Source organism: Chiloscyllium plagiosum, unplaced genomic scaffold, assembly GCF_037043375.1.
Source record: "Chiloscyllium plagiosum isolate Xiang-an unplaced genomic scaffold, Cpla_swu_hap1 HiC_scaffold_2, whole genome shotgun sequence".
In the NCBI taxonomy this organism is placed as follows: domain Eukaryota; kingdom Metazoa; phylum Chordata; class Chondrichthyes; order Orectolobiformes; family Hemiscylliidae; genus Chiloscyllium; species Chiloscyllium plagiosum.
In genome coordinates this window covers 127,117,914-127,134,067 of record NW_028270140.1, presented here as the reverse complement: position 1 = coordinate 127,134,067, position 16,154 = coordinate 127,117,914, and the positions used below count along the sequence as shown (strand labels likewise).

At 37.2% G+C, this 16,154-nt stretch overlaps 1 protein-coding gene across 1 annotated transcript in view; it reads left to right on the top strand.

Annotated features, from left to right (window-relative positions):
- The window catches only part of LOC122557914 (uncharacterized), a 116,703-nt gene extending 103,263 nt beyond the window's left edge, over nt 1-13,440 (top strand). The window contains exons 15-18 of the mRNA XM_087994025.1: nt 4,259-4,500; nt 6,413-6,505; nt 6,747-6,821; nt 10,599-13,440. Of these exons, the coding sequence (XP_087850151.1) occupies nt 4,259-4,500; nt 6,413-6,505; nt 6,747-6,821; nt 10,599-10,706 (518 nt within the window). The 3' untranslated portion in view covers nt 10,707-13,440. The remainder of the gene's footprint in view (nt 1-4,258; nt 4,501-6,412; nt 6,506-6,746; nt 6,822-10,598) is intronic.
- Nucleotides 13,441-16,154: the final 2,714 nt, after the last annotated feature.

Here is a 16,154-nt window from a genome sequence, read left to right as displayed (position 1 = left end):
CTCTCTCACTCTCTCGTCACTCTCTCTCTCTCACTCTCTCTCTCTCACTCTCTCTCTCTCACTCTCTCTCTCTCACTCTCTCTCTCTCACCTCTCTCTCTCTCACTCTCTCCTCTCACTCTCCTCTCTCTCACTCTCTCTCTCTCACTCTCTCTCCTCTCACTCTCTCTCTCTCACTCTCTCTCTCTCACTCTCTCTCTCTCACTCTCTCTCTCACTCTCTCTCTCACTCTCTCTCTCACTCTCTCTCTCACTCTCCTCTCTCACTCTCTCTCCTCACTCTCTCTCTCACTCTCTCTCTCACTCTCTCTCTCACTCTCTCTCTCACTCTCTCTCTCACTCTCTCTCTCACTCTCTCTCTCACTCTCTCTCTCACTCTCTCTCTCATCAACTCTCTCTCTCTCTCACTCTCTCTCTCACTCTCTCTCTCAACCCACTCCATATCCACCCAAGATGTTTTTATGGCGGGCTTTGCAGATCAATAGGGCTGTTTCTGCTATTGTATTATCCATTGCCTAAGTCTGCCATGTGATTTCCTTCACTGAGGAACATTTGAAATACTGTTGTTCTTGATGTGTTGTGACTTGAAAGTAATGGTGACCTGACATCATTGTTGCTGTTGATCTTGACTGAGCAATCACAGGAGTGAACTGAGTACTGCATTGCATGCTGCAGGTTGTAAGTTCTGTCATATCGTGTACTCCTAGAGAAGGCAGTATATATTTGTCCAGTGTCAGAAGTTGATGAAGTGAATTGCTTTGTCCTGGGTTATTTTGAGAGCTGCAGCTGTACCTCTTCAGGCTAGTAATGATTACTCCTTCAGATTTGTCGATGGTGGAAAGACATTAAGTGATTAGGAAGTGAGCCATTTTTCACAGAACAGTCAGCTTTGACTGAATTAGATTAGATTAGATTACTTACAGTGTGGAAACAGGCCCTTCGGCCCAACAAGTCCACACCGTCTCACTGAAGCGCAACCCACCCATACCCCTACATTTACCCCTTACGTAAACTACGGGCAATTTAGCATGGCCAATTCACCTGACCTGCACATCTTTGGACTGTGGGAGGAAACCGGAGCACCCGAGGAAACCACGCAGACACGGGGAGAACATGCAAACTCCACACAGTCAGTCGGGAATTGAACCCGGGTCTCTGACGCTGTGAGGCAGCAGTGCTAACCACCGTGCCGCCCACAATTCTCGAAGCTGTGGTGTTGATATGGCTGCATCTGATTCAACCCCTGGTCAATAGCCTGCCAAGATTCTGATGGTGGAATTTGCATAATAAAGGTACCTAAACTTCAAGAGATGGTGGAATTTTTCTCTTTTTTTAAGTACTGATTACTCAGCACATACTTGCTATAAATGTCACCTGCTACTTTTCAGCCCAAGCAGGATGTGATTCAGTGGGGTTTCATCATTATTGAGGAGTCATGAATAGAGCTGAATACTGGAATATGTAGATTTGGCCTAATTGTTGACCCTCATGATGGAGGGAAATTAATTAATGAAGCTGCTGAAGTGATTGGGCTAAGGATGCATCTCTGAGGAACTCTAGAAGTGTTGTCCAATGGCTGGCTTCTCATAACCACATCTTACTTTGCATTAGGTACAATTCCAGTGAATGGAAGGTTTTCCTTTTGACTCACGTAGACTTCATTTACATCCATTACATACCTCAGTTAATAAATTAGAAGAGCAGATCCTCTCATCTTTTCAGTGGCATTCAACTCTTTTGTGTACGTGTCTGAATCAAACTGAATGTGTAATTTAGATTGCAATAAAATGTTTCTGACTAAGTCTGAACAATATGGTGGTCATGTAGAAGATTCAGTTATTTTAAGTTGGTGCCCATGGGGTACATAGAACAGTACAGTTCAAGAACAGACCTTTCAGCCCACCATGTCTGTGCCGACCGTAATGCTATCTAAACTTATTGCATTTGCTTGCAAATTGTCCATATCCCTCCATTCACTGCCTCTTCATGCATCTGTCTAAATGCCTCTTAAATGTTGCAATCATATCTGCTTCTATCATTTCCCTGACAGCATGTTCAGCAAAACACTACTAGAGATGTTTGCCTACCTTTGGAGAGGTGAGATAGTAGGGTCTTCCTTTATTACGAATGTTATGTTGCAAATCTTTTGTGATTTATAGTAATATACTTCTGGAGAGGTCAAATTTTGAAGACCGTTTTTTAAAGCTGAAATTAGGGGTCGAGTATTACGCAGGCACAAGTTTTGAGGGCTGAAATTCATGCTGCAATTCTAAGTACCGTATTATAAGCAAAACTTGATTTGATCTCACAACCAATCCCGGGTAAAGAAAAAAAACACAATGAATTACAGTAAAGGTAATTATTAGATAAAAGCAAGAAACTGGTATAAAATTTGAACATGTCAAGATTCATTGAAATCCTGCAAAATCACACTGTTCAACATCATGGCCTGGTAGAATGGCACACTTTAAAATGAAACATTTCAAAAAGTTTACACATTCAGAATTTAATAACTTTCCCGCCAAATTCTTCCATTTCCCTCCCATTTCTTCATGTATGTTATGAACATCAGTAATATTAACACATTTGTCAAAGGAATTAATGATATACCAGTATGTAGCTAATATATCTCAATTTTATTCAGATATAATGGCACAATTAAAATGATCAACTTTTTAACAATATTAACTTTAGAATGTAGAGTGAACAAAGTGCGATAAATACCGATAGACTTAGTAGACCTTATAGACGTTTATAAAATCATGAGTTGCATTGATAGGGCAAATGGACAAGGTCTTTTCCCTGGGGTGGGATGTCCACAGCTAGAGGGCATAGGTTTAGGGTGAGAGGGGAACGATATAAAAGAGACCCAAGGCCAATTTTTTCAAGCAGAGGGTGGTGCGTGTGTGGAATGGGCTGTCAGAGGAAGTGAGGAGACTAGTACAATTTGGAGGGATAACCGGCCGAGTGCTAACAGGTGGGACTAGATTGGGTTGGGTTATCTGGTCGGCACAGAGAAGTTGGACCAAAGGGTCTGTTTCCATGCTGTACATCTCTATGACTCTAGTACTGGACTGAATGAATGAATGAATGAATGAATGAATTAAAACATGCTGTCGTAAATCAAGGTGAGTAGAGTTATGAATGAATGAACAGAGATACGATAAATAAAGAGCAATGAATCGAGTTACCAGTATGATTGAATGTATGCATTTTAGTACGATATAGTAGGGTCAACATATACATGAGATATATGGAAAATACCATATTTCTTTGGCCAAAGTTAGGTCTCTACTTGTACTTCAATTGAACATATACTTGAGTATACACAGTTATCTACATATCTCACTCTTCAGTTTATTTTGCTTTGTTCAGTGGTCTGTAATGTAAATTCCTTCAGTAGTTGAGGAATTGTGAATGGGTGCTGAACAATTTTGCAATCACAAACATCCCCACTCTGATTTTGTGCTGGAGGGAAAGTCTTTGATAAAGTGGTTGAAAAGTAATAATAAATAATTCAAATAGAATATCTTCACTTTTTTAAAGTTATTGACTTGCTGTGAATGCAAATTCTTCAGTCTGATTAATTCACCAACCTTCATGCCCTTGTTGCTAGATTCTCATGAAATGAGGCTTTATTTTCTGATTTGAAATCACCAACTGAATGTGTCTGTGTGCCAGTAGTTATTGCATTTTTATGTCCTGATCTCTTGGTTTTCATGTATTCAAAATGTTATTGAGTTATTTGCAGCGTGCTGCGTTTGGATTATTGAACTAAACCTAGCGGAGCAAATTAGTCCAGTGCATTAAAGCACAAAGCTTTGTTTGACTGAAAGTGTCTGTGTTTGTTCCCATGCTTGAGTGTCTTCTTCACTATATGATTGTTGAGAGAGAGGAATATCTTCCAAAAGGAAGAAAGACGTCACCTGGCGTCCCTTATGTTTCTTGTGATTTTATTGGGGTTTTATTCATTATTTGATAAATATGTATAATATGGTCTTGTACAAGATTGTCTGCTCTATGATGCTGCCACCTAGTGTGGAAATACAAAATCAAAGAATTTAGCCAGGGATTTGAGTTATGAAATATGGGTTCCGAATAGAAAAAGATGAAAATCATGCAGTTTGGGTAAAACAGACCCAAGATGATAAACTAAGAGATTAACGGTGTGATCTTTCTTAGAATTCTGATACTTGATCACAAAAATATTCAGAAATCTTTTGGAATTAAGTTTGAAGCAAGTGTGTTGAACTTTTCATTGCTACTTTCCTCCCCAGGTGCCTTTGACAAATGGTCAGACATATCAATCTTCCAGAGTTCCAATTAACTGCAACCAACCCCACCACACAATGTCTCAAGCAACCATTGGGAGACATCCTTCTCGGGAACAGCTGATTGATTATTTAATGCTAAAAGTATCCCACCAACCTCCACATTGTCCAACACAAAGTGCATCGGCAAATCATTTGATGAGACAAGGCCGTGATATTATACAGCAGGAGGTAAGAACTAATTGTAGATTCTCTCTCCTAATAATCCTAATATTTTGCTGTTTTTTCCCCTCTCTTGTCCTTGCTAGGTTCTCCATAGAGATCCAAACCTTGTAAAAGGATATTTAAATTTCCAGTATTCGTGGAAGGTCCACACTACAAATTCTCAAGGTTTCAGGCTTCTGCTGAAAACAAACTAAAAGAAACAATGTCTAACCACCACTGCATAAGCAACTTATACTCTATACACCAGAAAAGATCCTCCATTTAACTATTAAAGCAATCAAAATTCCTCTTCCTGTAAACAGAGCTTCATTCTACAGAAACCACCTCAAAGTTATTCTCAACTCCCTGTGCCTTGCATCTATTTCTCTTTTCTACTGGATAACTTCAAATTGTTATACTGAGTTTCATGGTGGGGTTACCCTGCTAAGTAGAGCTTGGTGAACCTTTCAACTTTGTTTAAATTCTCAGCAACTTGTCCCTTTCGTCTGAACATAAGCCTTCTCCCACATTGATTGGCAAATAATAGACTGGCTATCTCTGTCTGCTCTCTCTTTCCCTGCAATATTCTCTTTCATGCTCTCATTCTGTTGCCTCACCATCTTTAGAGGTTTTAAGCATTTTATACCTGGTTCCCAATACAACAAAAACTGAAAGAACTGCAGATGCTGTAAATCAGAAACTGAACCAGAAGTTGCTGGAAAAGCTCAGCAAGTCTGGCAGCATCTGTGAAGAGAAATCAAAGTTAAATAATCGGGTCTGGTGATTCTCCTCAAAGCTCAGTTCTGAGGAGGATCACAGACCCAAATTGTTAACTTAGATTTCTCTTCACAGATGTTGCCAGACTTGCTGAGCTTTTCCAGCAACTTCTGTTTTTGTTCCAAGTATAACAATCTGGGCCCCTTCTTTATCACCACTTATCAGGTACAATTCAGAACAGGTTATATGATCCTCTTCAGCCCTTAATTTTGCCCTAACTCAAAGAGAGAATCCTGAGATGTTGCAATCTTATAACCTTTGTATTTGTAACATCTTCTACTTTTGAACCTTACAACTGATAACCAGGAAAACTGAAAGAACTGCAGATGCTGTAAATCAGAGATAAAAATAGAAATTGTTGGAAAAGCTCAGCAGGTGTGGCAGCATCTGTGGAGAGAAATTAGATAACTGATCCCAGGATATTGTCATATGGGCCATAATTATCTTCATTTATCTTGCTATGTTAACTCGTAGATTAGATTCACTGATTCATAGATTCAGAAATCTTGGATCTTTTCCTTTCACAGCACTTTGTCCAGGAGCGTTAAAGCTGTAGCATTTCCACCACTGCCTAATTGAGATTGGTTAATAACATATTAGTGAATAAACATTGAATTTTCCTAGTCTGGAATACACTATCAGTCTCTTTCATCTTATGTGCAGCCTTGAGTACTTCTATGAAGTGCAAATCTTGACCTTTTTAAGTTTTCTCAAGATGTTATTATAAATTTAAAGTTTAAAATGAATGCAGTTTAACAATAAAGTTTCAGTACTGGCTTTATACCCATTGTATTTGCCTGGTATCACTGGTTTAAAAAAAATTGAGCTGACTGAAGAGCTTGAAACATAGAGAGGTGTTTGTGACTGAGAGGCTGATAGAGAGTTTTGAAATATTTTAAGGTGTGGGAAACCTTTGTACTTCAGAGTTGTAATTTGCCAAAATGTATTATAATTAGGATTTTTTTTTGGGGAAATGCAAAGTATTCCCAGCAGCAGGCAAGACTCATGCCCACATCCCAGAGGTACAATAATGAAAAAGATTTTAATCTACTTTGTTTTTCCAATGTCCCTATACCCTCTCAGTTTATGTTATCAATGCCAACTTAAATAACAGCAGCATATTTCAGTTTACTTAAATGGTTTCCTGTATTCAATTTTCCAGATGCACGTTAGAATAGATAAGAATCCTGAGCTGGGTTTCAGTATATCTGGAGGTATTGGAGGTCGAGGAAACCCCTTCAGACCTGATGATAATGTGAGTACTTCACTATATAATTACTTCAAAGCATGATAACTTTCTTTTGCAATCCAAGTAATTGTAGTAAATTTTTAAAGATCACTGAAACTTGTTTGATTAGAATTGCATGTGATATTTTCAAAATTCAGTGTCATAAGTTTATTACTATTGAGTTCTATTTACATGTGTGTTTCCTTGTAATTATTAAAGATTATATGAAAATATGGTTTAAATCTCTTAATGTTTGTTCATTATTTAGGGTATATTTGTAACTAGAGTTCAACCAGAAGGGCCAGCTTCAAAACTGTTGCAGCCTGGAGATAAAATAGTTCAGGTAATTTCCCATTAATCTTACTTTATCTTCTGATGCCCATGTTGTGTTTAAAAAAAAATTGAACTCTAAAGCACTTGCAGTTATGTTTTCTTCAACGTTTTGCGCAGGTTATTTCTTTTATTCTCTATTATACATGTTCTCATTCATGTGCTCCAGATGAGTTAAAAATAGCTTTTTCTCCTTAGTGTTTCTTGCCTTAAAATCATCTCCAAATGTTAAACTTAATCAGATCAGTTATAGATTAGTTGGGCAGAGAAATTACAGATGGGGCTTAATGTGGACAAATGTGAAGTGATGCATTTTAGGTCAAATGCACAAATTTAACCAGTGCTATAGGGCATTTATCATGGCATTCATAATTTCACATGAACTTCTTTACTTAAATGTAAATGATTGATTGATTGAGGTACATACAACACTTTTGAGAATCGTCGCACAATTTTGTTTTGTTCCAAAGTTGTATTTTACTTTCTTCTGATTAGAATAAAACCAAATTACTGGTTGCCACTTCCAAAATACTTCTACGTTTGTTTCATGACTGATCTTGTTCGCCATCATCATATGGGTCAGCCAGGTTGACCATTGCTGCCTCCCATTCTTCCACTATTTTAGGATCATCAACAAGGATAAGGAAGCTAATAACCCCTCGCTGGACAAAGATGAACTGTCTTATCTAGTCCTTTCACCTGTCCCTTTCTCTCACCCCATTGATACCAGTGTTCATGGATTTCTAAGATTGAAAACGATATGCACAAGTCTCTCAGGTTTATACTCCTAGCCACTTCGTTACAAATCTCAAATCTCTCATGCTTTCAGTTTTTACACTAACCCTCTCCATCTCTTCCATGAGATCACACTTTGCTTCCTTGATTTTCCCTTTGTTGTGCAACTTTGGCCCCCCATTCAATTAATGTCCTTTTTTCTGAGGCCCTGTTTGCTCCTAGTATTGCTCTCAAACTCCAGATGACCTTACCCATCATGCTGTCATGGAAAAAGCCGATCACATTGAACAACTTGGGCAGTCAGTTGTTCTACTATTTTAAATAGACCACTGTTACTAAGATGGTCAAATGCCTTGATGAGATCGATGAGGGCAAACAAACAATGTCCTTCCTTCATGGCATTTGTTTTACAGCTACACAGACACTGAGAAGATCAAGTCAATTGTAAAGTTTCTAGTTCTGAAACCACAAATGCATCAACCAAGGATGCACTAGATGCTGGCCAGCCAGCAATGTCCACATAGGCAAAAGTTAGGACTGCAGATGCTGGAAACCTCATCTTCTGCCTCGGAACACTTCAACCCCAGGGCATCAATGTGGACTTCACCAGTTTCCTCATTTCCCCTCCCCCCACCTTACCTCAGTTCCGACCTTCCAGCTCAGCACCACCCTCATGACCTGTCCTACCTGCCAATTTCCCTTCCCACCTATCCGCTCCACCCTCCTCTTTGACCTATCACCTCCATCCCCACCCCCATTCAACTACTGTACTCTTTGCTAACTTCCCCGACCCTCCTCTCTGAACCCTCTCTCCCCCCCCCCCCCCCCACCCCCCCCCCACCCCCATTCACCTCTTGTATTCTTTGCTACCTTCTCCCCAGGCCCTCCCCGTTCCATTTATCTCTCCACCCTGGAGCCTTCCTGCCTCTATTCCTGATGAAGGACTTTTACCCGAAATGTTAACTTTCCTGCTTCTCGGATGCTGCCTGACCTGCTGTGCTTTTCCAGTACCACTCTGATCTAAGCAATGTCCACATCCCATGAATGAATAAAAATAAAACAGGGGTCACAGTTTAAAGATACAGATGAATTTGTTGTTGTATTTTCTGCCATAGAAAATGGTGATGCCAAAACTTTGCATGTTTTCAAGGAGGAGTTAGATACATTTCTTCGAGCTAAAGGGATCAAACAGTATGGGGTGTAAGTGGGTACAGAGTACCGAATAAGATTTCAGTTTTGATCATATATTGAATGGTAGAGCAGGTTAGAAAGGCTGATTAGCCTACTTCCGCTCCAAGTTCAACATTTTTACCAGGAGACAGCTTGCCTTCATAGATTTATAAAGTGTGCAGCTTAAAGGAGGTCACTTGGCTCATGTCTGCACCTGCCCAAAAACAAGCGACCCAGACTAATCCCACTTTACATTATTTGATCTGTTGCCCTGCATGTTAGTGGGTTTCAGATACACATCCAGCCACCTTTTAAATAAGTTGAGGCTTTCTGCCCCATAACATCTATACAATATATATAGCAATATAATTACTAAGAAGACACCACTTAACACCAATGGCAGATTCTGCAGTATGATGGCCTCTCGGGAGTCAGCATTTTAAAACTCTTGTTTTTCATATGTTGAGAGTAGAGTGTTGTAGACAGTTTTTCAAAGTATGTTCCATTTTGTTTCTGTGCTGTGTGGAAATGCCAAACAGTGCCTGTTCGAATCCATCAAGAAACTGTCTTTTAAGGAGTAAGTAGTGTGACTAACATTGATGTGAGACCAGAATTTCTGATTTGAATGAAAAACTTCAAGAATTGTATTGTAACCCTGTTGCACACCAGAGGGTATGACGGACTGTATCACAGTCAGCATTGTGGTAGATGTTAGTTTTGAGAATGCTGTTCAGAAATTCACAACTGGGTGCTGATCAAATCAATTTCAGTGCCTTGATCTTGGATTTCTCCAGCTGAACTTATGTTGCTGTTTGTTCTGAAAGATGGTAGTAGTTACATAAAATTCATGGTAGCAGCAAAGATCAAGTCATCTCTGTCCATTCTTATTTTTCTTTCAGGCTTTAATCTCCAATGCAGGAGAGTCGCGTTTCAATTTGTTTCCCCTTTTGCAACTCCTAGTCTGTAAAGATGGGACTTTAGTCTTTGGGGCTCTACTGATTTCCATGAGAATCTTGGCGTTGAACTTTTTTTTTGCCTCTGTAATGGAGAACAGCATTGAATGATAGATACTGATTAGATTAACTGGTCCTGTTTGAGCTGAGAGGAGAATAGATAGATAGCTCATTCTGGATCATTTGTGTATGGTTCAAGCTAAACATCAGTCATACATGCAACCCTAGAATTTATTACTAAGTACATAATATCTGTGAGGTACACAGAAATTAGATGAGTAGAAAGGCTGTACATATATGAAAGGTAAATAATGTTTGACAACTGTCAGTTTTTTTGAGGCTGTAACAATCAAGATAGATGAACAAGTGAATATGGTTCATTTTCAGATTGCATGCTGCAACTAGTAGACTATTACATTAATTAGTGTCTGGGCTTCAGCTTTTTGCAATTTTCATCAATTTATTTGAAGGGACTGAGAATGATGTATACCAGTTTTTCTGATGGGAGAAAATTATATGGGAAAGTTAACTGTATGAAGCATGAAAGAAGACTATATCCATGTACACAGATTAACGGAGGGGGAAAATGTGTGACAGACACAATACAGTGTGGAGAAATACATATGTTATCCACTTTGATGGGAAAAGTAGAAAAACAGAGACAAAGAATGTTGGCATTTTGAGGCACTCACGGTAAGTTAACATACAGATAAAGCAAGCAAATCCGAAAGCAATGGTATGTTTGTCTTTTTACAAAGGGATTGGAGTAAAATTAGTGAGTAAACCTTTTAGTAAAAGACTTATTAAACAATGAAACAGGCATTGTTTAATTTTGCAAATGAATAGACTCGATTTTTGTAAACTTGGATTAAACTTTGCTGCTTGTACTATATTTTTAAAACTATGTATTAATGGATGTACTTCTTTTACAGGCAAATGGATACAATTTTGTTAAAATTGAGCATGGACAAGCGGTGTCACTATTAAAAACCTTCCAGAATGCAGTGGACTTAATTATCCTGAGAGAAGTTGCATCCTAATGATGTAAATCATGGACAAAAAAAGAAATCAACCATTGTGACCAGTTTTTTTTAAAATAAGTAATTCCATAGCAAAATGCAGCTGATATCACTTTTTACTGGGAGTTGGGAGAGGGATCAATGGACTATAAAATGGTCAGATAAGTTTAGGCTGTAAAGTAATTTGTTGGCAGTGTAGAGCTTTGGTTATAAGGGGCACAACCACTCTGTATAATGGTAAAGGTGTGGATCCAGGGACTGAAATAGATTATGGAAGCAAATATTGCAGGATGAAGAATTAATATAGTAAACATCAAAATCACTCTTAATATGAACAAACCTGTGTGCTTTTCTGTACAGAATTTAGGTTTATTTTTGGATAATCTTATACATCACTAAATAAATTGTACAAGGCTTAAGTAGTGAGCCTGATTTTAGCTTATGAACAGGTGGCAGGGCTATCTGTTCCATAGATGTATGCCTTTATTTTTAATCACCTTTGTATAATTGTTAAACGCTGAAACCTACAAGTTTGATGTACAGGAGCTGGAAAATGGATGTTTGTGCATTGTTTAGACGAATGGGTAGGTGAATGGCTTGAGCATATACAATAAAGTGACCTTGCTATGAGTAAATGGGGAAACTGCATATGGGGCTAGGTTGCCAAAAAGTACAACAGTGTGGTTACATGATGGAGAAGTTATTATTCAAAGTTGGATTCGGAAAGGAAGAGCAAATGAAACCTGTCTGTCTGAGATGGTCTGTTACAAACAGTATGTTCTGAAATATGATTGGAGACTAAAGTTATTCAAGGTTTCTTAGTGTTTTTACAAAGCGGGGATTGTGGTTATGTTATTACTGTATGAGAATGTTATTTTATTACACTGTTATCATTTCTAGTACATTTGGCCAATGTTTTAAAAAAAAACTTTCTATCTTTACTAAAAGTGGGTTTCATTAACAATACTGATGCATATTGGTCAACCTTGCGTATCACAGTGGAAGTGCCATAGGAGACCGAGAATTAAGTTTTTAATAGATTCTACCCATGCAAAGAAGCAATACTGTCTGTATATTTAGAAGAAAAAAATCTGAATTTAGTAATGTGCTTATCTTTTAATCTCAATTCCCTGTAAAATTTCTATACCAACTTAAGCATTAAATGAGTTGATTTATTTTATCAAATGTACACTCAAGATTATTTGAATGAAGCCCTACAAATGCTCCTATGATGGTGCTAAAGGCTATTTTCCTTATGTTGGAATCAAATTGATCAATAAAGTTGCTCTAAGCGTATAGTAGAAATACTTGTATATGTCAGCAGAAACAAAACCCTCTTGGGTATCTTCTGTATTTTGCATCAGCTCATGACTTCATATTTCTTGATTGTTGGTATTCCGTAGCAGCATTCCCATGAAGGTAAATTGTATAAGAGTTTGTTGTGTGTGTTGAAAATTTTTTAAAAAACACTTCCTTTTTTTTTAATAAGATTTGACACCAGGTCACAAGCTGTGTTGATTGCTAACTTGGTATTTTAAAAGATTTTTACCCACAATTTTAGGCATGGTTTTTAAAAGTGTGGGAACAGCTTTAAAGAAGTAAAAAAAAAAGTTTCATCTGATGGGGGAATGATACTGTTCAGCTGCATGGTAATACTGTAACAGAATTTATACTGAAAGAATAAATTATATTTCAATGAAATAGCCATTTAGTAAGAATTGACGTTTGTAAAATGTTTTCTTTCATGAACATAAAAGTACCATTTGAAAATTTTGCATTATGTATGCACTTTCAGACTATTGTTGGATCAAAAGAGCTTATTAATATCACATTTACTTGAGGAATTTTCAAAATCTGGATTGATTTTTCGGCAACCTCTAGAAATGATTTTGAAACCAAACTTATAACAGTGCCAGTAAATCCATTGATTTGGACTGGATCATAGCAATGGATGGGATACCAGCTATTTGACAAAAGTAAGGCAAAATCTCACCTGTTTTTTTTTGTAACCAATATGATGCAACATTTATGAATTTCAAGAGGCTTGATTTCAAAGTGATTTGTTTCTGTTTTCATTCTACCTTGTTTTACATAAATGTTTAAAAAAAGACATGTTTTATTTCTGTTCACTGGTTTACAAAGCAAAGCTTGACATTCGGCCTGTTGTGTTTGAAGTAACCAGTGGATCACGATGGATGGCCAATTCATAAAAGGTAAAATTCAGCTGCATATGCAAACCAGAAACAAATTGGAAAGTTTTGAATATTCCCTTATATTTATTATCTAACTTATTTATTTTAGATGGTTTCTTGTGGACTGCAGTTTTCAAAAGTTTGTATATACTTGAACATGACCTGGATTGGAACCAACTTAAAATGAACCAGCAGTAGCCACTGTACTTAACTAAGTCCCCACAGTAACATTGATTATATTTTGAACATTGCCTTTTTAATTGAGGAAATCTGTAATGTTTGAAAAAGCAGAATTTGTTCAACATTCCACATTTTGTACATAACTAGATGGTATCTGACATAATCTCTGGTGATTAGGGTAAACAAATACTCTGTTTTATTTGTACAGTTTTAGTTTTAATGAAGGCAGTCTGTTGTATATGAAATCTTGACTGACCAGTTAAAATTGCTGTGTCCCACTGACAACTGAAACTGATTTATAAATTCACTTAATTTACAAAAATGCAAATTGCTTCTTTATGTTCCTATTGTGGTTTATTAAAAAAAAATCCAATCACTCACTTTATTTGACCACATTTTGTGTTTTTTTTTAATCTTGAAGTTTTTTTCTATACTACACAAAAGCACTTCATGGTTGCAGTCTTATCCAAAATGGACTCATTGTAACATTAATTGTATGAAGTGAACTGTACAAACAGTATTGTCATTTAAAAGCATATTCCTAAAACAAAAACTTTGAAGTCAAGTCCACTTTCAATCATATTTATAAATTCTTGGTTTTGTTTATAAATTATTGATTTGGGGTTTATTGTCTTAAACAATATTTTATAGATCTGACAGTTCAATGTTTAAAGTGGTCTCAAAAACAAAAAATGAAATGCTGCTTGCAGTCACATTCATGAATTTATTTTTACTGGTTTAAAAATATATTTAATAAAAAAGAACGCTTCATGCCATATTCTGTACATTAAATATAATGAATACTTTATAAAAGTTTTTGTTTTGGCTCTGCTTTATTTAGGGCTCATGTCCAAGTTCTCAAGGTGCAATGAATATTTAATCCAATGCAAAGATAAGTTGTTAAACTCTGTTTTGGTACCTTGCTGTTACAGTTCCATTTCCACAGTGAACAAATTGAAGACTGCCTGAAGAGATGGCAGAAGTATGCGTCACCAGACAGGCTGAAATAATTCTAGTTTTGATATGATTATCCAGCAGTAAATGTTATATTGCATTGTGTGTGAACATATTCATTTTAATTCCCTGCTAGTTAAGTAAACTTACATTTGATGTTAATGTACTTTATTAATGTAATGAGCTTTTTAGCCCAAATCAACCCACCAGCTGTCTAATATTGACCATAAGACTGCCCCAAATGCATTCAGTAAATATTGATAAAAGTCATACAATCTTATGTACCAGTCAGTGATACCTGGTCGTATTCGGGTAAGGTAAGATGTGTATGGTATCTTAGATCATTACATTTCAAGGCTAACTTGGCTAATCAACATAACTGATTCTGTCAACTAGTTATGGTATAAGGAGTTATCAAGGTACACCAATTTCAAATTCTACTTGACAAGTGATTCTCTCAATCTGCCTGTCTTCCATGTATGATTTACATAAACAAGACACTAGAAGAAGTAGTCTATAGTAGCTATAGAGCAGGAGAGAGAATAAGAGTTAGTGAGGTCATGTAAGAAAGGCAATACATAATATTAATCTTCATGGGGATTGGAATAGTCAGATTGGCAGAGGTAGCCATGAAGAAGAATTCATAGCGTAACTGGGACATTTCCAAGAATAATATTTTGTGAATCCGACCAGGGATCAGACCATTTGGATGTGGTGCTATGTAATGAGGCAGATTTGATAAATGATGCCTTAGGAGACAGTGACCATAACATGGGAGAGTTCAGTTTGACAAGGAGGAACCTGGGTTAGAAACAACTGTAGTAAGCTTAGTTAAGGATCATTACAAAGGATTGAATGCAAAGCTGCTGAAACCGACTGAAAAAGGAGTTTAGTAACAAAGATTGCTGAGAAGCAATGCCAGATGCTTAAGAAAATTGTTCACCGCTCACAGCAAAGACATTTTCTAGTGAGGAAGAAAAGTTTTAGGAAGGGGATAAACCAACTATTATTTAAACAGGGAAGCTAAGGATAGCATCAAATTCAAGGAAAAAACATGCAATGTGGTAAGGCCAAGGATCGAGGAAGTTTTTAAAACCAACGAAAGATGACTAAAAAAAAAACAGAGAGAAGATAAACTTTAAGCATAAACTTGGAAGTAATATCAAGACACGCAGCCAGGGATTCCTTAAATATAAAAAAAAACGAGAACCGCAGTGAGTGTAGGTTCTTCAGAACGAGGCTGGGTAAATAATAATCGTGAACTAAGAAATGGCACTGGAGTTGAATGAATACTTTGTATCTGGCTTCACAGTAGAAGACGCTAACAGCATTCCAAGATGATTGAATAACTGATGGGGAGGAAATAAATACAATAACTATCACCAGAGAAAATGTGCGAGGAAACTTAATGGAGGTTCAAGACTGATAAGTCCCATGGACATGGTAGGATATATCCCAGGACATTAACTTAATTAGCTACAGAGATAGCGAACTCTGGAAAAGTCCCACAGGATTAGAAAACTGTCAATGTAATATCTTTATTTAAAAATAAAACTATGGACCAATTATCTTAATATCTGTTATTGGGAAAATGCTAGAGTCTATTGTAAAGGCTATAATCGCAGAGTATTTAAAAATACATATATCAATCTTCATGAAGGAGAAATCATGCCTGACAAATTTATTGTTGGTCCTTTGGAGGATGAGATTGGAGAATTAATAATGGGAAACACAGAAATGGCAAAATCATGTTGTCAATATTTTGCTTCAGTTTTCACAATTGAGTACACTAGTACAATCCCAATAGTAACAGGTAATAAGACATAGGAGTGGAAGCAAGGCCATTTGTCCCATCGAGTTTATTCTGCGAAAGGGAGGAACATAGAATAATCATCACCACTAGGGAAAAGGTACTGAACAAACTATTGGGTAGGCAATCCCCAGGGTGTGATGGCCCATGTCCGAGGTCTTAGAGGAAGTGACAGCAGTGATGGTGGAGCCACTGATTGTAATGTTCCAAAATTCCCAGATGCGGTCCAGTGGAAAAATGTTGTTTTAACACTCTTATTAAAAAAGCAGGGAGGGAGGCAGAAAGTAGTAGACTACAGACAAGTTAGTTTAACAGCTATTGTTGAGAAATTGC